Genomic DNA, 20,961 nt, shown 5'->3' on the forward strand with positions numbered 1-20,961 from the left:
CATGAGCGGGAGAGGGCAGAGAGAGAGAGGGAGACTCAGAAGCAGGCTCCAGGCTCTGTGCTGACGTGGGGCTTGAACCCACGAGCTGTGAGATCGTGACCTGAGCCAAAGCCAGACGCTCAACCAACTGAGCCACTCAGGCGCCCCAAAAATCTTTAGAACTCTTTAGAAGCCCAGAGTGTATAGCTCTGAGAGGTCAGAGAGGGTGAAAATGGGACTCTTGAGATAGCAAGTTTAAGCTAGACCCCACTGAAAATGAGAAAACACACAAGGGGACGGTTCTCTTACCAGCAAGGATCTGGGCACCATAACTGATTCTGATATTCCAGGATATTGGGTGTTGTTGGAAAGTAAGGTGAAAGAGGAAACTTCACCCCAGGGTCAAGATGAACCAGCCTATGCTTGTATTTTAGGGTATTGATCTCTGGTGGTTATCATCAGGAAAACGTGTAATAAAAGCATCTTACCAGCCTGGGGCCCTGACAGCACCATTTGGGGGAGGCCAGGACTGGCTCTCCATCTGCCACCCGCTCAGGGAGCCACTGTGGAGGGATATCTCTAACAGAGTAAAAAAAAAAAAAAAAATTATGTTTATTTTTGAGAGCGAGCAGGGGAGGAGCAGAGGGGGAGACAGAATCTGAAGCAGCTCCAGGCTCTGAGCTGTCAACACAAGCCCAACACGGGGCTCAAGCTCATGAGATCATGCCCTGAGCGGAAGTCCTGAAGTCTAACACCTAACCGACTGAGCCAGCCAGGTGCCCCTCTAAAAGTAATTCTTGAGAAGAGGGATCTTGGGTATGAGGATCTCCGTCTCCCTGCCCACTCCACCCTGTGAGGCTTCCATAAGCCTCCTTCTATAAGAATCTTCTAGTGTGATGACTGTGTCCTAAAGGTCAAGAACCTCTACTCAAGCTTCTTTAGGTGTATTTTATTATTTTCATATATATTTTTGAGAGAGAATGTGAGAGAGGGGGACAAAGGATCCAAAGCAGGCTCTGTGCTGAGGGCACCAAGCCCAATGTGGGGCTCGGACTCAGAAACCATGAGATCATGACCTAAGCCAAAGTCGGATGCTCAACCAACCGAACCACCCAGCTACCCCTGGGTGTGTTTTAAACCCACCTCATCCCTGACTGTAGTAATTTCTCTAGGTTTATTCTCTCCTGTTGTAAAAGAAAACTATCTTTGATTAGTATCCCATTCAAGATTCAAGGGAGCTCCCATACCCATTCTTGGAAGTGAGAGCCAGTGTTGGTTACCCGAGCGTCCCCCCAACTTCCATCCCTAGGGGGTCAATATCCTCTAACTATAAAATGGCTTAAGTCCCCATCCTACAAATAATGTCAAAACCAGCAGCCCCTGCCCCACATCTCAAGGATGTGGGACTGAGGAAAATTTCCTTTTTCTTCATTAGCCCACGCTTCCTGGATTCTCAAGTTCAAGTATGTCTGCCTTCATGCTGCTGTCTCCTCTCACTTCTGCATTAGCCCAGGCAGCTCCTTCCCCAGATAAGATCTTATGTTTAGTAGACTTACACTTTGGTGGTTACAGAGAGGGTCTCATCTCAGCCTAGCACAGCATATGGCCCAAAATTTAGACCTAAAATATCCACTATGTCTGTTCTTAAAAGACCTTGAACAATTTTCACCATCAGCAATTTCTCGGAATTCAATATCTCCCACTCTTGGTCTTGTGTCACCTGCCTCTCAGAAAAGTAGCTCTCCTCCTCCTTTCTGAGGCCCCTCACCCCCTCCCAGAGTATCCAAGGAATTCCCCAAATCCTAATTGATTAAAGAGAGCAATTTAGGTTTGTTTTTTTTTTAATTTTATGTATTTATTTTGAGAGAGAGAGAGAGAAAGAATCCTAAGCAGGCTCCCTGTTGACAGCGTGGAGCCCGACACGGGGCTCGATCATGACCTGAGCCAAAATCAAGAGTCAGATGCTTAGCTGACAGAGCCACCTGGGCACCACACCCCCTCCCCCCTTTGAGAGCAATTTAGTTTTTTGGTTTTTTAATGTTTACTTATTTTGAGAGAGCGTTTGAGCGAGTGGGGGAGGGACAGAGACAGAGGAGAGAGAGAATCCCAAGTAGGCTCTACACCATCAGCACAGAGCCCCACTCGGACCTCAGTCCCATGAACCGTGAGATCATGACCTGAACCGAAATCAAGAGTCGGTGGCCCAACCGACTGAGCCTCTTAGGCGCTCCAAGAGATAGCAATTTAGTTCTATCTTTCCTTACCTTCTGCCTTCCAAGCCATTCCCTGAGGCCTATTTTCCCACAATTAAAATGACCAGTAAAACTCTTTCGCAAAACAAAATGCTATTTGCTCCCTAAGAGGGATTCGGCACCAGGTTTTAATCCATTTATGGGGTTTTGAATAGATTTTACATTAATAAATTCAAAATGGGTAAAAGGATATGCTTTAAAAAAAAAAAAAACAGACAAAACACAACTCCTTGTCACCCAGTCATTCAGTTCCTCTACCTGAAGCAGACTAGTCGACTATGGAGAAAGGGGACATTTCTGGAAGGAAGCTGGAATCATTCACACACTCAAAGGTACAGTTGAACAACGAATCCTGGACATAGACGAAAATGTATCTCTCGTCTCTAATCTTTTCTATGTGTTGGGATCATTCTTTCAAACCGCTTACCCCCCAAAATGGGGGACAAGACTGTTCCTGACTCATATATTTATAACTTCACCAGAGAGGAAAACAACCTGTCCTCTCAGCTCCAGTTAGAAAGACCCCAGGGAAGAACTCTGACTGCTCCAGCTTAGGTCATATGGCCACCCTTGGCTCAATCACTGTGGCCAGGAGGCTAGGGTGCTATGATTGGACTTGAGTCAGGTGCTTCAGCAATCACTGTCAGCAGCCTGGAATTGTCATGCAACAGGATGGCACTACCATTTTCAAGTACACATGGCTGGAGCCTAGGGAGGAGCCGTCCCCAAAGAGAAGAAGGTGCATCTATGCCCAGAAGAAGAAGGGAAAAGTGCTAGACTGACAAAGTTAACAGATGTCCACTACATGTGGACACACTGTGTGTGTGTGTGTGTGTGTGTGTGTGCGTGCACATGTGTGTGTGTTAACTGTCCACTGTGTCCGTACACACATATATGGGGGCCAGAGGGTGGCATGCAGTTTGAACCAAGATGTATTCATTCTAGAGTTCTCCCTGACCTGGAAGCCCAGCGTGCTCCCCAGGAGGGTGTTTATGAGCGAGAAGGGGCACACAAGACATTGTCTCTGCCATCTAGAGACTTGCAGGATAGGAAGGGGAGCAGAATAGAAAGGGTCTCAACTAAGTGGAGTAAAGCCACGGTCTATAACCTTTCTTGAGTAAAAAAAAAATGTTTGGGCATATATGCACATATATATGTTAATATGTAGGCTATAAATCATATGCATGATAGAAAATTTAAAGGACAAGACATTTCTGAAACATTATCTCAAACTTAATTTGAATTATAGGTGATTCAAAGGATACTTTTTTTCTGTCACTAGAAATGAGGGGGTGGGTGAGATAATGTCTAAGGTCACCTTCAGCTCTGCATATTACATTCATATTTTACAGACGTAGAGACGAGTATACTAAGAGAGATGAATATACTAAGTATATTTTCAGACATAGAGGTGAATATACTAAGTATATTTTCTTGATTCCTTTGGTACCACTGCCACCAATGAGAACAATTATGAGCCTTATTTAAACGTTTATTTAAAGGCCCGTGTCAAGATGTGAGTGTCATTGGGAAAGGACAAATAGGAAGCTTCTAGGAGACCAGAGAAGGTACCATTAACCTTGGTGAACTCATTGCAGCTCTAAGCTTGGACCCCGCCAAAGCACAAATGTACCAAACAGGTGAGAAATCACCTGTTACTGAATGCTTGCTATAGACCAGGCATTCAGCTATATCAACACTTTACTTACACACGTTATTCCTTTTAATGCCATGAACAACCCTCAGGTGTGGTGTTTGTATTCCCAGTGGAAAGATACTAATTTGTGTCAGCCTTCCCTGCATGTGGTTGCCCAGTGGCTACATGGGAACCTGCCTCATCAGACTGCCCGGTGAACACAGCAGCAAAATAGAGAGTTCTAGAACTGAACCGCTTGGTGACCCCAGTATCCTATGTCCTGACATGTCTGTCTCCACAACCATGATCCATTTTTTTTCTGGGTCTAAGTTTTTGTTGGTCTGAGAAAGGAGGTCAGACCCTAGACGTATGTCAACGGCTGACTAGTTTCCTCGGCTTGACCACCCTGTTGATCTGGTTAGCATGGATATCCTACCTTGTCTTGGAGGTGAGTTTATCTATTTCTATTCTCTGATTCACCATTCAGTAACCCAGAGATCTTTATGAGCACATCGGTGTGCAAGAAATGGCATGTACTGTGGAGGGACATTTTAGTGAGAGACGTGATTACCATGTAAACCAATGACAAGATGAAGTTACTTCAGGTAGTGATCATGCTGTGAAAAAATTTGATCAGAGTATCAAGATTGTGCGTTGGGATGGGCTATGGTCAGGGTGGCCAGAGAATGTCTCTCTAAGGAGGTAACGTCTGAACTGAGCCCTGCATGCTAAGAAGGAGTCAGTTACGTGTGAACATAATTTTCTGTTGATCTTAAGAGTTTAGTTTTCTGGGGAAGAGCCTCAGGCCTGTAATTCAAAGTGGAAGTCCATCGCCTGTCTCTATAGAGACAATGTGGTACAAATTAGGCAAGTATGGCTGCACTAGTGTTTTGTATTGGGTGATCAAATGGAAACGCAGCCGTGCTTTCCAAATCAAAATTCCAAAGACCTCAACTAACAGTAACATGTGGACTGGATTAAACACTTGAAATCAGGGCCATCTTGGATTTTCCATGGCATGTGATTACCATAGTTAATAGGATACAGTGAGTTGGCCTGGGCACCTTGACCCCACACTGTTGATGTGGAAAGTGTATTTCTCGTTTCTAGAAAATCAAATGACAGATGAACTAATGGAATAAAATCACTTGCCATTTGGGACCGTATCTCTTTTCCCCGACGAAATTACATACTCTTCCCTCAGAGCAAAGTCTGACTTGTATACATTTTTATATCCCTCAAAGCCCAGCGCTCGGCACGTAGAAGAGGCCCGCGTTCGCCTTAAATTCTGAACCTACCCCTGACTTGGAGGGACAGAGCCCTTCTAAGGTCGCACAGTCTGGGCCCAAGGGCCGAGCTGCTGTTCACCCTCCGGCCGCACGGAGGCGCCCTAGAAACCCCGCGCGGCGAGGACGAGCGGCGGGAGCAGCTCTTGGCGCCGGAGGGCCGAACTCCCACAATGCACCTTGTATCAACACGGCACTGGTGGCGGCTTCGAGGAGGGGCAGGGAGCGCCCAGGGGACCGGCACGCAGCCCGAGGGTTATCAGGCGGGGCCCGGGTGTTGAGGGGCGACTGGCAGCCATGGCGGAGTCGGAGCCTACTCGGGTAAGGGTCCTCCTGGCACCGACTGGCGGGCGCGTTCGGGATGGCGGAGCTCCTGGCCGGGGCGGGGCTTCGAGGTCCGGACTCCGGTGGGGCTGGGGGTCCGGGGGGCTCCCGGGCTGCTGCTGGCGAACGCCGACCTCCTCCCGCGGCGACCCCCGGGCTCTGCCCTCCCCCTCCCCGGCTCCTTCCGCGTCGGGCCGGAGCCCCAGCGCCACGCACCGTCGCCGAGAAACTTCTCCGAGGCTTGTTTCGTGTTCTTGGATTTGCGACCGTCCCCACACTTTTTCGTCATGCGCTTCCAGGCTGGAGAGGTGGCGCGCTTTGGAAACCCCGGGTCGCCATCTCTGCCAGCGAGCGCGCGTGGTGCCCCGGGACCCCAGGACTCACGGCCTCGCCGCATGTTCTCAGCTGGGTGTGTTTTGCTCGTTCTTTCTGTCACTCTCTCCTGCTGCAGACTTCTGTACTTGGGTCGCAGCCACAGGGTGAAATCAGGCCGGGCTTCCTCCCTTTGGGGACAGGTATTACCCCACAGTGTAGTTGCTGCTTTTGCCTGTGAAGCTCTCGGATCTCTCTCCCTTTCCCCGGTCCCCATTCGCCCCCATTCGCCCCCATTCGTCCCCGTTCAGGGGATGTCAGGACACGGAGCTTGGGGGTGAAGAAAATCCCGGTTACGGAGTCAGGAAACTGGGGAACTCAGCTCTCAAATACCCATTTGACTGATTTTAGGCAACCGTGTTTACACCCTGGGCCTCCCTTTCTTTGGGTAGAGATGGAGAGTTTAGGACTGGTTTACTAGATGATCTCAGAGGATCCTTCTAGCTCTGACATTTTCTTACTAGCGGTTAATTTGGTAACACAAGGAGGTTTGCGCTGGAAAGGACAGAGGGAATTAAATTAGTTTTTGACGAAGAATTTCTGGGTCTAGAAACACTTTCGGAATGATGTGAGATCTTTGTGAGAATTGGGAGCTAAGGAGAGCCTGTGGTGAAAAGTTTACCATGAGCAGGTTAAACTTGCTCCTTTTTGATTCTTGTAGAAGGTGGGTAAGAACAGGAGGGAAAGGATTGGAAGAGGGAAAGGACTGGAAGACTCGGAGAAGGCAGTGTTTGCTTTCAAGAAGTTACAGCGGAATTGCAGAGACACAAATGTTTATAATATTTGCCTCCTGTGACCCTTTTCATCTCAGCTGTTGTAGTCCAAGACTTGGCTTTTCCTCAAGACCAAATTGGTACTAAAGTAGGGCAGGACGACAAGTTACGAACCTCGAGAGTACTCCTTTCTGACTCGTCAGTGTCAGTGCCCCGTTCCGTGCGTGTCACCAACAGACCTTGTCAAAAGAGCCTTAAAAGATCCACCAAGATCCCATACCGCCCTTTAAATAACTTAAAGATCTGTCATTGTAGAATGTATTTAAATCGTTTCGCAGCCTATTTCTGTTCTCAGATATTACCGCTTCAGATGAGGATTCCGTACCTTTCCTTTGACACTGACCAAGTAGGCACCCTGAAGAAGACAGCTAGAAACAATGGGGGGGGGGGTGTGGGGGGGGAACACCACTTAAATATATCTGAAATGTAAGTTAATAAAGAATACTTGGAGCCCAAAGATGAGTTCTGAGGCCAGCTTGGAGGGCGTTTGCTAAACATTCATCTTTGGTGTTTATGGTCCCAAAGGACCTGAAAACCAGGAGACCAAACTTAAGGGGTGGGTGTGTGTGTGTGTCTAAGAAGCTTCCTGCCCCAAATCCTTAAAGTGGAGACTTCAAAGGGCAGCATTCAGTATGAACTGAACGTAAGCTCTTAACTCCCAGTATTACACAGAAAATTGTGTGAAACCTTGGTGCTGGGAGATAGATGTAAGGTGTCCCTTGAGAATTTATGGTGACTCTGATATGGGTTTATTGCCTGAATTCATGCTACCTGGATGGCCTAAGAAACCTCAGGCCAAGAATGTAGTTTATATTTACTTAGTTATTATTTTGAGTAGACTCCGTGCCCAATGTGGGGCTTGAACTCAACTACCCTGAGATCAGGAGTTGCATGCTCTACTGACTGAGCCAACCAGGCATTCCACCCCACCCCACCTCGCAAGAATGTAGTTTAAAGTACTGCTGTGCATCAGAAATAAACACAGATCTTCTCTGGAGGAATCTGCATTTGACTCAGACTTCAAATAATTCCCCTATATAAAATTATAGGAAAATTGAGTTAAAAAAAACACAACAACCTGCTACCAAACAAGCAATGAAACTACAAGGAAGAGGCAGTAAAAATAATGGACAAAAGTAGACCTTCAAAGATTCTGGATATTGAAATTACATAAGAAAAACATATTAAGGGGTGCCTGGGTGGCTTAGTCAGTTAAGCGTCTGACTTCAGTTCAGGTCATGATCTCAGGGTTTGTGAGTTCTAGCCCCACATCAGGCTCTCTGCCATCAGCTAAGAGCCAGCTTAGGATTCTGTGTCCCTCCCCTCTCTCTGCCCCCCCCTCCGCTCTCTTGCACATATTTTATATTTTTTGTGCTTTCTCAAAGTACGTTAAAAAAAAACACAAAAACTGAAATTCCAGAAGGAAGGCACATGCACACTTAACACTCTGCACTGGAAGCTATAGTTGATAAATAGCTAATGACTGAGGCTATTTAGGACCAATGCAAACATTAATAAATACGTTAGAAACCTAGTGGATCCCAATCAGGATAAACAGAAAAAAATCTCTACCTAGACACATAATAGTGAAAGTAGAGAATACTAGACAGAATTCTTAAAAGCAGCTAGAGAAAAGAGATTACCTTCAAATGAAGTGTCACTAGATTAATAGGGCCCAGCTTCTCAACAGCAACAGTGGAAGCCAGACAAACTAGAATGATGTTAGTAAACTGGAAGAAAATAGCTGTGATCCCAGATTTTTATAGTCCGTAAAAGATCTTTTAAAGACAAGGGTAAAAAAAATATTTTCAGATGGGGGCGCCTGGGTGGCTCAGTCAGTTGAGCGTCCAACTCTTGATTTTGCCTCAGGTCATGATCTCAAGGTGGGATTGAGCCATGCATTGGACTTCACACTGAGCATGGAGCCTGCTTGGAATATTCTCTCTCTCTCTCTCTCTCTCTCTCTCTCTCTCTCTCTCTCTCTCTCTCTCTCTTAAAATTAAAAAAGTATTTTCAGACAAAACTGCCATGTTACTACCAATACATTCTCAGTAAAGGAAATTATAAAGGGTATACTTCAGGTAAAAGGAAAATCTTCCCAAATGGAAAGTCTGAAAATGTAAGAAAGTATGATGATCCATGTAAATGGGTAAATCTAAACAAATATTGACTAAATAAAACAATCTTTTGTGAGGTTAAAAACAAAGGCAAATTAAAATACATGGAAGCATTGATGTAAACTTAGAAAGAGATCAGAATTCAGGTAGTCAAAAGCCTTTATAAGTATGCTTCCTGTAATATCTAAGATACTTGCTAAAAGACTAGAACTTGCCTGTAAAACCTGCAAGTTAGAAGGGAGAATAATAGGATAAGGAAAAAAAAATCATCTACAAGAAAACAAAGACAATGAAAAGAGAAGAGAAACAGTACAAGGTAAAAATCAATAAAAATAGATCAACAGTTACAATAAATGTAAATGGACAAAATGTTCTAGTTAAAAGGCAATATTTGTCAGGATGAGAAAAAAAATCCCATTATGTAGTTTATAAGAGATACAACTAAAAGATAAAATTACAGGAATGGTTGAACATAAAAGAACTTGAGGGATGCCTGGGTGGCTTAGTCAGTTAAGCATCTGACTTTGGCTTGGGTCATGATCTCATGGATCTTCAGCTCAGAGCCTGGAGCCTGCTTCAGATTCTGTGTCTCCCTCTCCCTCTGCCCCTACCTCACTCATGCTCTGTCTCTCTCTCTCTCTCAAGAGTAAATAAACATAAAAAAAAAAATGAAAACATACCAAGCTAATATTAATCAAAAGAAAATTAGCTCAACTATATTAATATTCCTAGAGCTAGAGAGGTACTACTACTTTTATAATGGTTAAGACTCAATTTACCAGCTTGATATGACATTTCTAATATTTTGAGTTTATTTATTTTTGAGACAGAGAGAGAGCATGAACGGGGGAGGGGCAGAGAGAGAGGGAGACACAGAATCAGAAGCAGGCTCCAGGCTCTGAGCCATCAGCCCAGAGCCCGACGTGGGGCTCAAACTCACGGACCGCGGGATCGTGACCTGAGCTGAAGTCGGACGCTTAACCGACTGAGCCACCCAGGCGCCCCTCTAATATTTTGTATCTAATTACATAGCCTCAAAATATATAAAACAAAAGCTGACAGAACTACAAGGAAAATTCACTAGCATAGTAGAAGACTAACAAAACTTTAGTTTTTATCAAGCAGAGAAAAAATTAGTAAGGTGTGGCACATCAAATAGAACTTTCTGAGATTATGGAAATACTCTGTTTTGCACTGTTAAATATAGTCACTGTTCATGTAGTCATACATATATATATGGCTATTAAGCACTTGAAATGTAACTAGTATGGCTGAGGAACTGAATTTTTAATTGAGTTTCTGTTAATTTAGATTTAGATAGCTATGTGCCTCTAGTGGCTGTCAGACAGCACAGATAGAGATTTTTTTAGCCATGTATCTGTCAATATATAATATCAACATACAGGCATACCTCAATTAATTGAGCTTTGTTTTGTTGCACTTTGCAGATACTTTGTTTTTTTACAAATTGAAGGTTTGTGGCAACCCTATGTCAAGTCTCCCAGTGCCATTTTTCCAATGCCATTTCCTGACTTCGTGTCTCTGGGTCACAATTTGGTAATTCTCACAATATTTTGAAGTTTTTCATTATTATTATGTTTGTTGTGAAGTTCTGTGACTGGTAATTATGACTTGCTAAAAGTTCAGGTGATGGTTAGCATTGTTTTTTGCAATACAGTGTTTTTTTTTTTAATATTTTTGAGAGAGCGCAAGCAAGAGAGGGGCAGAGAGATGAGGACAGAGGATTCGAAGCAGGCTCTGTGCTGACAGCAGTGAGCCTGATGTGGGGCTCAAACTCGTGAACCCTGAGATCACGACCTGAGCCAAAGTTGGACGCTTAACCAACTGAGCCACCCAGGCGCCCCAGTAAAGGAAACTTTTTAAATGCACAAATAAGGAGGCAATATTTGCAACACATATAGCATGGATAAAGATTAGTTTCCAGAATTTTCAGAGAAATTCTGAGATGGTAAGGAAGTCAGATAACCCAAAAGATAAATGGATAAAAGACTGAACAAGTAGTTCACTGAAGAAATTTGAATGGCCAATAAACATTTAAAATATGCTTACCCTTAGTAATCAAGGAAAATGGAGATGGAAACCATGAGGACATGTCAATTCAGACCTACTAGGACAAAATACTAGTCTGACAGTAACACATAATTGGGGAACATCTAGAATATGCACATACTATTGATAGGAGTGCAATTGATACAACCACTTTAGAAAACATTTGGCATATTTACTGAAGTTCAAGATGTTTACCCTATTAGCCGACAATTCCCTTTCTAGGACTATACCCTCAGGAAACTGGGCTGTGTCTGTTAGGAGCCATGCACGGTCTGGTTCATTGCAGCACTGTTTGTGATGACAGAGGTGGAGGACACGTCAGTAATGGGACGGAAAAGTAAATCGTGGTATCGGCACATTGTTATATAGAAGTGAAAATGAATTAATTACAGCCATCTGCAACAACAGGATATTCTTAGGAGTTGTGAAATAAGGATTCTATTTGTGTAAAGTCCTAAAATATGTAAAACTAAAGAGCATACATTGTTTTGGAAACAAACATTTGGTGAAAAGATGAAACAGAAAATAGTGAAAAATCAAATTCAGGATAGTACTTCAGAGAGTCATACCGAGGACTTCAGAGGCTATATATCTGTAACTGAGTGGTAGTTACGTGATTTGTTGCCACTACATAAGATGTATAAGATCTTATGCATTAAGTAGTTCATTTAAACTATTCAGTATTTAAAAATCATGGTATCTCAGAGTTGGAAGTGACCTTAAATATTATTTAGTCCACCTTAATCAAATACCACTTTAGGATGTTATTTCATTATTTTGTACTTCCGTCAAGCAGATTGCAGGTTCCTTAGCAAGGACTGTGTCTTATGCTTAATGGTGACGGGTTTCAGACCATAGCTGCAGTCCCATTGTATGAGACTTGATCTCAGTATAATAGAACACTCAAGCAGGACTGCCCTGGAATATCCAGAAGTATGGGCAACATACGAGTACTGGTTGGTTGGTTGGTTTTTAATGCATATTTTTGAGAGAGAGAGAGAGAGAGTGCGAGAGGGGGAAGAGACGGACAGAGAGGGAGACACAGAATCCGAAGTGGTTCCAGGGTCTGAGCTGTCAGCACAGCCTTGACATGGGGCTGGAACTCATGAACCACAAGATCATGACCTGAGCCGAAGTCAGATGCCTAACTGACAGCCACCCAGGCGCCCCAATAAGTGTACTTACTGTATTTTTCACTGCCATCAGGAATACTCTTAAATATGGAAGTTCTGTAAAAAATAAATTACAAAAAAATACATGTTTATTGTCAAAGTCAAACGATAGTTGACAAGGAAAGGTTAAAATCCCTCCCACTCATCTCCTTGAAGGTAAGTGGTGTTAACAGTTTATTGAGTCCCTTTCAGACCTCCCTGTGTGCTGAAACAAACATATACTTGTATATCTTCTCTTCTTTAGGAAAGTGGGATCATAATAAATATATTTCCTGGGGAGCCTGTGTGGCTCAGTGGGTTGAGCTTCTGACTCAGGTTCAGGTCATGATCTTGTGGTTCCTGGGTTTGAGCCCTGCATTGAACTCTCAGCTCTCAGCACAGAGCCCACTTCAGATCCTCTGTCCCTCCTCTCTCTGCCCCTCCCCTGCTTGCACTCTCTTTCAAAAATAAACATTAAAATAAGTCTCTTTCCCTAAAAGTTGGATTTTTAACCAGCAGTGTATGGTGAAAACTCTACTGAACCATACACATAGATCTAACTCATTATTTAAAAAAAATTTTTTTTAATGTTTATTTTTGGTACAGAGCATGAGTGGGGGAGGGGCAGAGAGAGAGGAAGACAGAATCTGAAGCAGGCTTCAGGCTCCGAGCTGTCCAACAGAGCCTGACTTGGGGCTTGAACCCGTCAACCGCGAGATTATGATCTGAGCCGAAGTCGGAAGCTCAACCGACTGAGCCACCCAGGCGCCCCTAACTCATTATTTTTAAAGGTCCTGTTTGGTTATGCCATAATTTATTTAACCACGAACAGACATCTGGATTATTTCCAGGCTCTGACTGTTCCAAAGGATGTTACCAGTAATCTCTGTGTGGATGTCAGTAAATAATGCCATTTATTTTTGTAAGATGGATTCTGGTAAATGGGATTGCTAGGTGAGAGGGTTTTTAATGACTTTTATGAGATATTCTTCCCTGAAGTTTGTGGTAGTTTTCGTTCCTTCTGGGAGTGTTATGAAAGTGCCAGTTTTATATCCTAGTCAGCTCTGAATGTAGCTCCTTATCCCTCTTTTTCAAGTTTGTCAGCCTGGTGGGTGAAAAGCAGTTTTACTTGGTTATATTTGCACTCCTGACTGCTTCTTGACCACTTGCGTTTCTGCGCTCACAATTGCTTACTTTGCAGTTTTATTTTGGGGTTGTTATCTTTTCCTTCCAGTTCATACCCTGTTTACATATATTCTCTCCCTGTCTGTTTTTTTAGACTTTGTTTATGGCGTCTTTCATGGCAGCTAACATTTTCTCTCTTGGCGTTCTTAGTCGTGCTTACTGAGATACAATTTACATCTGGTAAAATTCGCTCTTCAGGCATACAGTTCAGTGAGTTTTGACAAATGTGTAGCTATCATCATGTTACCAAAATATAGAATATTTCCATCATCCCAGAAAGTGTTCCTTTGCATTCACTCTCCTTCTCCCCTCCAACCCCCTTACCCCCCACCCCCGCCCCTGGCTACCACTCATCTGTTTTCTGTCTCTGTCATTTTGCCTTTCCTGAATGTCATGTAAATGGAATAGAGTGGGTGGCATTTTGTGTCCGGCCTTTTTCACTTTGCATAATGATTTTGAGATCCATCCGTGTTGTTACATATGTCAATAGTTTGTTCCTTTTTATTGCTAATGTATGATTAATACGTTAATTATTAATATAGTAATAATGTATTAGTATTCTCTCGTATGGTATATTAGTTCCCTAGGGCTTCTGTAACAAAGTACTGCAAATTGGGGGGCTTAAACACCAGAGGTGTATCGTCTTCACGGTTCTGGAGGCTGGAAGTCTGAAATCAGGGTGTCCACCGAATTGGAGAATCGGATATTCCAGGCTTCTCTCATTGCTTCTGGTGCCCCAGGCATTTTCTTGGCTCGTGGCAATAGACCTCTGACCTCTGCCTCCACCGTCTTGTGGTCGTCTTCTCCCTGTGTGTGTCTTCACGTCGTCTCCCCTAAGTGCACGTCTGTCTCTGCCCAAATTTCCCCTTTCGTAAGGACGCCAAATCATATTTGATTAGAGCCCACCCAATGACCTCATGTAACTTGATTATCTCTGTAAATATTCTTATCTCAAGATAAGATCACATTCCGGGGCACCTGGATGACTCGGTTGATGGAGCATGAGACTCCTGATCTCGCTGTTTGAGTTTGAGCCCCACGTTAGGTATATAGATTACTTAAAATAATAAAATCTTTAAAAAAAAATAGTTACACAGATAGGATCAGATTCTGAGATACTGGTGGTTGGGACTTCAACATATCTGTTTGAGGAAACAAAATTCAACCCGTAACATAAGAATGGAACCCTCGTTTGTTTATTGATTCACCCGGTCCGTAGACATTTGAGTTGTTTCCATCTCAATAGATCGTTCCAAACAGAAGTAGCAGCTTGATTTAACCACTCTTTTCAGCCTTTTATTATGTACAAGAGGAGAGGAATTACTCCTTTGCTCAGATCCTGACCCACCTGCCCGTCTGCCTGAAGTGCTCAGCAAGCTGCAGAAAGCTGGCGGCAGAAAGGCAAGAGGGGGCTCCACGAAGCTGGAGAGGAGCGAGTGAAAGTGAAAAGCAGAACATGTGATGAAATGAGTCTGTCCAAAAGCCTAGGGTTTTGTTTTGTTTCATTTGTATCGATCTTTTAGGTTAAACTTTCATTTAAATCTTTTTTAGGGGCGATAGTTCAGCTTTTAACCCACATGTTCCATAATGAACTGAGTTGAGTAACTGGAGTAGGTCACGGCCAAGCGTATGTTTTGAGTTTGGGGCCCGTCGGTTGCATTTTGGCCCCTGTTTCTCCAGACCCTAAGTCCTGGCCCCAGCTGTTCTTCCAAAGATACTTCCTCTCAGTGTCTTGGTCTCAGTGGATGGAGAAGCAGCCTTGAACAAAGTCTATGCCATATAAAAGAACATGAACCTCTGGGGTTTAGGACTGAGATCAACTCGCAGTGGTCCAACGGGGGGGTAAGAGGGAGTGGTGGGAAGACTTCCCAGATGTTGGTTTCAGTCATGTCGAGCCTCAGCTGTAGTGATTTTCCTGCTGTTGGGGACAGATCATAAAAACGAGAAGTGTAAGGCAAATGTCAGTAGACTTCATCACATCATGTCAGTGAACGTATATGAAGGATTTAGGAGGTGTGCTAACCGCTTGGGCACAAAGATAAAGGAGTTGAGTCCTGTAGGTCCTACTGAGGATTTGTGTCTTTGTTGGTCTTAGAGAATATGCTAAGAGTGAAAAACAGGTAACAAAATATTATGTACAATATAATTTCAACTTTGTGGAAAAATAGATAAGTTAAAAGATTAACGAAAACCTTACAGGGGCGCCTGGGTGGCTCAGTCGGTTGAGCATCTGACTTTGGCTCAGGTCATGATCTCACCCCCCTGCTTCGGATTCTGTGTCTTCCTCTCTACCCTCCCCTGCTCATGCTGTCTCTCTCCCTCTCTGTCTCTCTCTCAAAAATAAATAAACATTAAAAAAAAAAAAAAACCTTACAGAAATACACCAAAATTCTAACAGCTTACTTCTGGATGGTGGTATTTTACGTAATTTTTTTCCTTCTACTTTTCAGTATTTCCTCACTACAACGTACATGTATCATTTGCAGTATCAGAATGTAAAAGAGCATGCTTTAAAAAAACAAAAGTAGAAACTAGGTAGCTCTAAACACTCTTGGACCCACTGGACCCATTGTTTCCTTTACGTGATGTTTGGAAACGACACTGACCCTGTGTCTGATTCTTCAGCACAGGAGGAAACGCCGCTCCACACCTTTGAGTCCTTCCATGTTGCCCCCACAAGAGACAGAGAAAAGCTCCTATTTGCAAACCACAGAGATCTCACTGTGGACCGTGGTGGCCGCCCTTCAGGCCGTGGAGAAGAAGGTGGATGCCCAGGCCGCCCGGATACAGAGCCTGGAGGGGCGGACGGGCACCGCCGAGAAGAAGCTGGCGGACTGCGAGAAGACGGCCGCGGAGTTCGGGAACCAGCTGGAGGGCAAGTGGGCCGTGCTGGGGACCCTGCTGCAGGAGTACGGGCTGCTGCAGAGGCGGCTGGAGAACATGGAGAACCTGCTGAGAAACAGGAACTTCTGGGTGCTGAGGCTGCCTCCGGACAGCAAGGGGGAGGCCCCCAAGGTAGTCCCCTTGGGGATTAAGAATTAGGCTAGATGGGGAGTCCTGCCTTTTATTCTTTAAGATTCTGACTTGCTGGCTTTTCCTTCGTAGCCGTGGCTGGAGGCGCTCACTGCGCAGTGTTTGTGATTTCAGGTGCCCAGGTCACTTGAAAACGATGGAGGGTGCTTTTCGGAGCAGGAGTGGGAGAATCTGGAGGACTGGCAGAAGGAGCTTTACAGAAATGTGATGAAGAGCAACTACGAGGCCCTGGTCTCTCTGAGTAAGTAGCAGTTTCTTCTCCCTGGAATTCTCTTTCAGCATCTTACATCCCTGGCCAAGTAGCTTGTGACTCAGACCACACCTGTGATTCTAGTCGGCTTTGGCTCCTCTGTGGATCTGGGCCGGGTCGAGAAATGGGAATCTCCAGGTCCTCAGTTCTCGAAGACTTTTAGAAAGGTCTTGGTGTTGCATATTGTGTATTTCTTCTCTGCGGTCACATAGTCCGTTCCTGACAGTATTTACTAGTAGATAAGATGTCATATATATGCTGTTTTTAATACTTAAACTGTTTGACGAGAAATCCTTTGTTACCTAAGATGAGGCAGGCAGTACAGGCTAACCAAAACATTTTCTTGGCATTTGGCTGGACTTACATCCAATCACTGTGAGCTCCGTGTCTATTTTGTGTTAATTACAAGTGCTGCTTAATAGATGTATATCTTTATATATAAAAGACTAGCTTTTACTTAGTAAGTAGATTTTGGTAAACAAAATCTTTTAAAACTGAAGTCCATGGGGGCCCCTGGGTGGCTCAGTCTGTTAAGCGCCCAACTTCGCCTCAGGTCATGATCTCACAGCTGGGGAGTTGGAACCCCACATCCGGCTCTCTGCTGTCAGCCCAGAGCCCGCTTTGGATCCTCTGTCTTCCTCCCTCTCTCTGCTCTACCCGCCCCCACCCCCAGCCCTCTCTCTCAAAAATAAACATTTAAAAAAAAAAAAGAAAAGAATGTTGTATGAGTGTCTCCCTCTTTCTCTGCCCCTCCCCCACTAGGGCTCTTTCTCTCTCTCTCTCTCTCAAAAATAAATAAACATTTAAAAAAAAAACAACTGAGTTTCATGGAGGAATGTCAGAAAGACCAGTGTGTGGGGCGCCTTTGGTGGTTTAGTCTGTAAGTATCCAACTTCGGCCCGAGTCATGATCTCATGGTTCGTGAGTTTTAGCCTCGCATCAGACTCTCTGCTTTCCTCCCAGGGCCCGCTTCAGATCCTGTCTTTCTCCCTCTCTATCCCTCCCCCACTTGCACTCTCTCTCTCTCTCTCTCTCAAAAATAAACATTAAAAAAAAAAAAAAGCCAGCATGACTGGAGCAGAGAGGGAAGTAGCAAATGGGCCAGAGAAGGGACTGCTTGACCTCGGCTGTTATGTGTTCTAGTGGCAGGTTCCTCGGCTGTCCTAGCTGGGGATAATGGTGCCTGCCTTACTTGCAGTATGTCAGCATGGTTGAAATTAGATACCCTGAAAGGAGGCAGCACTTGAAACCCTGTACAAGTGAGGGCAGGGTGGTGCTGGGGGAAGGGGAGCGGGCTCCAGAGGCTGAATACTTGAGCCATGGTAACGCATGAAGGAGCGTGGAAGGCAGCAGCAAACTGAAGAGATCTTTCTAATCGTCTCTAATTTTCCAGTTGTCCCAAACTGCCAGGGGAAAGTGGCAAGAACGGTAGCCCTTTAATCTTTTCAGCTTTTAGTATCAACCCTCTGGCAGTGGTCACCTTGTTCATTGGCCACTGACCAGTGCCCGGTGAGCTTTTACTCTCTCCTGGGCTCACACTGTGCCTATTCCAACCCAGAGGTTCTTGGCCCACCAGAAGAAGAAGCGGAGTTGGGTACAGGGATGCTGGGTGACTTGGAGGAGGAAGGCCCTGGTGATGTCCACCCAGGTGAGTGGAACCAGAATATTCCATCCCTCTCCCTACTCCCTGCAGCCTGTAATGAGCTTTCCTACTGCTAAACTGCCAAACATTGTCAGCAACCTCATCTGGTATTACTTCTTTCAGATTCCTTGATGATTTTCATTAGTTCACCTGCTAAGGAGTCTTAACTCCTTACCGCTGTGAAGGTCTTGAGTTTCGTGACCATATCCTACCTCATGCCTGCTCTACTGTAAGAGTAGTGTACGTAATAGTTCTAGTTAAAACCCACTGAAGATTGAAGATAGGGTTGGTCAGATCTTAGGAGTTGGTCAGATCTGGGTGAGAGGCAGGCAGAGCATTTATAAGCCAGGTAATTCGGGGGGAATGTGCAGGAAGATTGGGGCTGGATACGTGAATATTGAAGCTTTAGGTTTAAGGGTTGTTTTTTTAATCATTCACATTATTTTAACACTCTTGAATTAGTACAGTTTTTACAGTGTATTTTGCCATTTTTCATAGAAATTGAATACAAATTTGTGGACAGCCTTAGAGAACTATCATTTATAACATTGTTCTAGAAAAATAGTATTCAGATTTTTCTTCATGAATATAGGTTTAGTTTTTCAGGTCTTAGAACCCAGTCTCCTTCTCCTCCAAATTGTCTTAATTCCCTTGATCCTGGGATGCTTTGATTCGAGCCCTTTTGAAACTCAAGGATGTTTGTTTAGTTCTGAAGAAACCGAACGTGCTAGGATGTGATCTTTTTTGTCGATCTTCTTTCTCTTGGCAGCAGAAGGGGTTATGATCAAGCAGGAGATACAGTATACTCAGGAAGGCTCTGCGGATCTTCCTGGAGAATTCTCAGGCATTGCAGAAGAGCACGCTTTCCTGAGCCCAGAACACACTGAACTCTGGGGTGGTCAGGGTAGTTCTGTCTTCTTGGATCCAGGCCCTGGAGACACTAATCCGGAGGATCCCATCGAGGGCAGTAGAGACTCTGGCAGTGGCGGCACTCTGGGCTGCCCCCCGAAGCAGGAGCCTGGTAGGCAGGCACAGCTGGAACAGCAGTGTGGCCAGGGCGTAAAGCTGAAAAGGGACGCTTCTGGCCCTTATGAGTGCTCCGAGTGCGAGGTCAGCTTCCGCTATAAGCAGCAGCTAGCCGCGCATCTGCACACCCACTCGGAGTCGGGCGTGGCCTCGGAGCCAGAGGAGAGCCTTAGACCCAGGCCACGACTCAAGCCCCAGTCCAAGAGGGCAAAGCTGCATCAGTGTGACGTGTGCATGCGGAGCTTCAGCTGCAGGGTGAGCCTGGTAATCCACCAGCGCTGCCACCTGCAGGACGGGCCCAGTGCTGGCCACTCTGTCCAGGAGAGGTTCTCGCCCAACAGCCTGGTCGCCCTGCCCGGCCACATCCCTTGGAGGAAAAGCCGGAGTTCCCTCCTCTGTGGTTACTGCGGCAAGAGCTTCAGCCACCCATCTGATCTGGTGCGGCACCAGCGCATCCACACGGGCGAGCGGCCCTACAGCTGCTCAGAGTGTGAGAAGAGCTTTGTCCAGAAGCAGCACCTTCTGCAGCACCAGAAGATCCACCAGCGGGAGCGGGGCGGGCTGACCCTGCAGCCGGGAAGGCCCAACGGCCTGCTTTAAGGGTGCCGGCCCCTCGTCTGTCTGGGGGGCGAAGGGGCTGGCATCGGTCCCCCTGAAGAGACGCTGTGCAGAGTCAGGGACTGACTTCTTCCTGAGGGGAGTCGCGTTGATTTGCCTTCCCTTGGCCAAGCACCAGGCCGAGCCCAGACACTGTGCTGAAAACTGTGGAGGAGGAGGAGTCGGGGGCCGCGCCTCTCCCTGCCGTCTCTACCCTGCTGTGGAGCTTGCTGTCTCGGGCACCTTCACGTCTCTGGTTTTCTCCTCCGGGCTGATACTCGTGGGCTGGGGTTGGCCCTCTGACCCTGCAGGGACCGGTGGCTGCTTCTAGGGCCTGTCCCAGCATCTCAGGTCTTCCCGGGAGGTTGGGTCAGGTCAGTGGAGCGAGCAGGTGGGCGAAAGTGTTCTGGGAAGCATATAACCCTCTCTTTCCTCTTCTTTTGTAGTCTCTTTGTTAATAACAAGTAGAGGACATAATTTAAATGACTGCTTACCCTGTTCTGAAGAAACTGTTTTGGAATTAGATTTTAGTTGATTTAAAAAAAATACAGTCTGACCTTGTTTTCTAAATTTCCAGCATTGTAGAGGTTGTTCCTAACATGGGGACTGGGCCTACCCTCTAGGAGGGATTTGTTTATGGGGCTCTTCTAGCCCACCCACACTTAGTTAGGCCAGAGATCAGGGGGCAGAGTGCTGGGCTCCCTGTCGTGGGGGTCCTTGGCAGTCTCACAAGGGGCTACCTGAAGCCAGAGGAGCCAGAGGAGGAGAGCGGTAGGAGTAGACCCCCAAAGCCCCTGCTGAGAACAGAGTCCCTCATGGAGCCAAGAGCTCACTGCTCGGGAATCCCGGTCTCTCACCGTGATCTTCCTCTTCCCACCTGGTCCTCGCTGGGTTCTGCAGCCGCCCAGGGTAGAAGACTACTTCGTTCCTTATGGTTGTCTGACTCGTTCCGGTGGGTGTTGGAGTTTGTTCTTACTACACCAGTTGTTGAGATTGTGCAGATTACACATGTTCCAAATTAGTTCTGGGGTTGACTGTTCCAGAGACGGTGGAGAAAAAGCGCAGAAATGCTTATTTCTCAGGAGTGTTGAATGCTTGCCTCACTGTTGTCTGGGGAGATGGGAGTGGGCTTCTGGGTCCTATGTGAGTGTCCCCTTTGATGATTTGCAGTTGCCTAGAATAAAACTTGCTACTAGCAAAAAAAAAAAAAAAAAAAATGCTCACGTTGGATATTTTTCTCCCTTTGTCAAGAATACCGAGATGGAGGG

General features: G+C 45.5%; 1 protein-coding gene across 2 annotated transcripts; it reads left to right on the forward strand.

Moving 5' to 3' along the window:
* Positions 1-5,338: 5,338 nt before the first annotated feature.
* ZNF212 (zinc finger protein 212) lies at positions 5,339-20,263 on the forward strand. Of its 2 annotated transcripts, none has more exons than XM_053898638.1 (5): positions 5,339-5,474; positions 15,771-16,160; positions 16,293-16,419; positions 17,987-18,076; positions 18,840-20,263. In XM_053898638.1, exons 1-5 carry the CDS (start codon positions 5,451-5,453, stop codon positions 19,694-19,696), a joined length of 1,488 nt encoding a protein of 495 aa, XP_053754613.1. In that variant the 5' UTR covers positions 5,339-5,450; the 3' UTR covers positions 19,697-20,263. The 2 variants fall into 2 exon arrangements, with proteins under 2 accessions (XP_053754613.1, XP_053754612.1); XM_053898637.1 differs by lacking the exon at positions 5,339-5,474 and adding an exon at positions 5,501-5,886 and having other exon boundaries at positions 15,776-16,160.
* The last annotated feature ends 698 nt before the right edge of the window (positions 20,264-20,961 follow it).

This window comes from Panthera pardus, unplaced genomic scaffold, assembly GCF_024362965.1.
Source record: "Panthera pardus isolate Hobbes unplaced genomic scaffold, ASM2436296v1 HiC_scaffold_9, whole genome shotgun sequence".
In the NCBI taxonomy this organism is placed as follows: domain Eukaryota; kingdom Metazoa; phylum Chordata; class Mammalia; order Carnivora; family Felidae; genus Panthera; species Panthera pardus.

Bases quoted from the DNA above. Each gene is read 5' to 3' on its own strand.
- ZNF212 (XM_053898637.1), top strand. From the start codon at position 5,765: ATGCGCTTCCAGGCTGGAGAGGTGGCGCGCTTTGGAAACCCCGGGTCG. The intron at 16,420-17,986 runs GTAAGTAGCAGT...ATTCCAACCCAG, and splicing joins CGAGGCCCTGGTCTCTCTGA to AGGTTCTTGGCCCACCAGAA. The intron at 18,077-18,839 runs GTGAGTGGAACC...TTCTCTTGGCAG, and splicing joins CCCTGGTGATGTCCACCCAG to CAGAAGGGGTTATGATCAAG.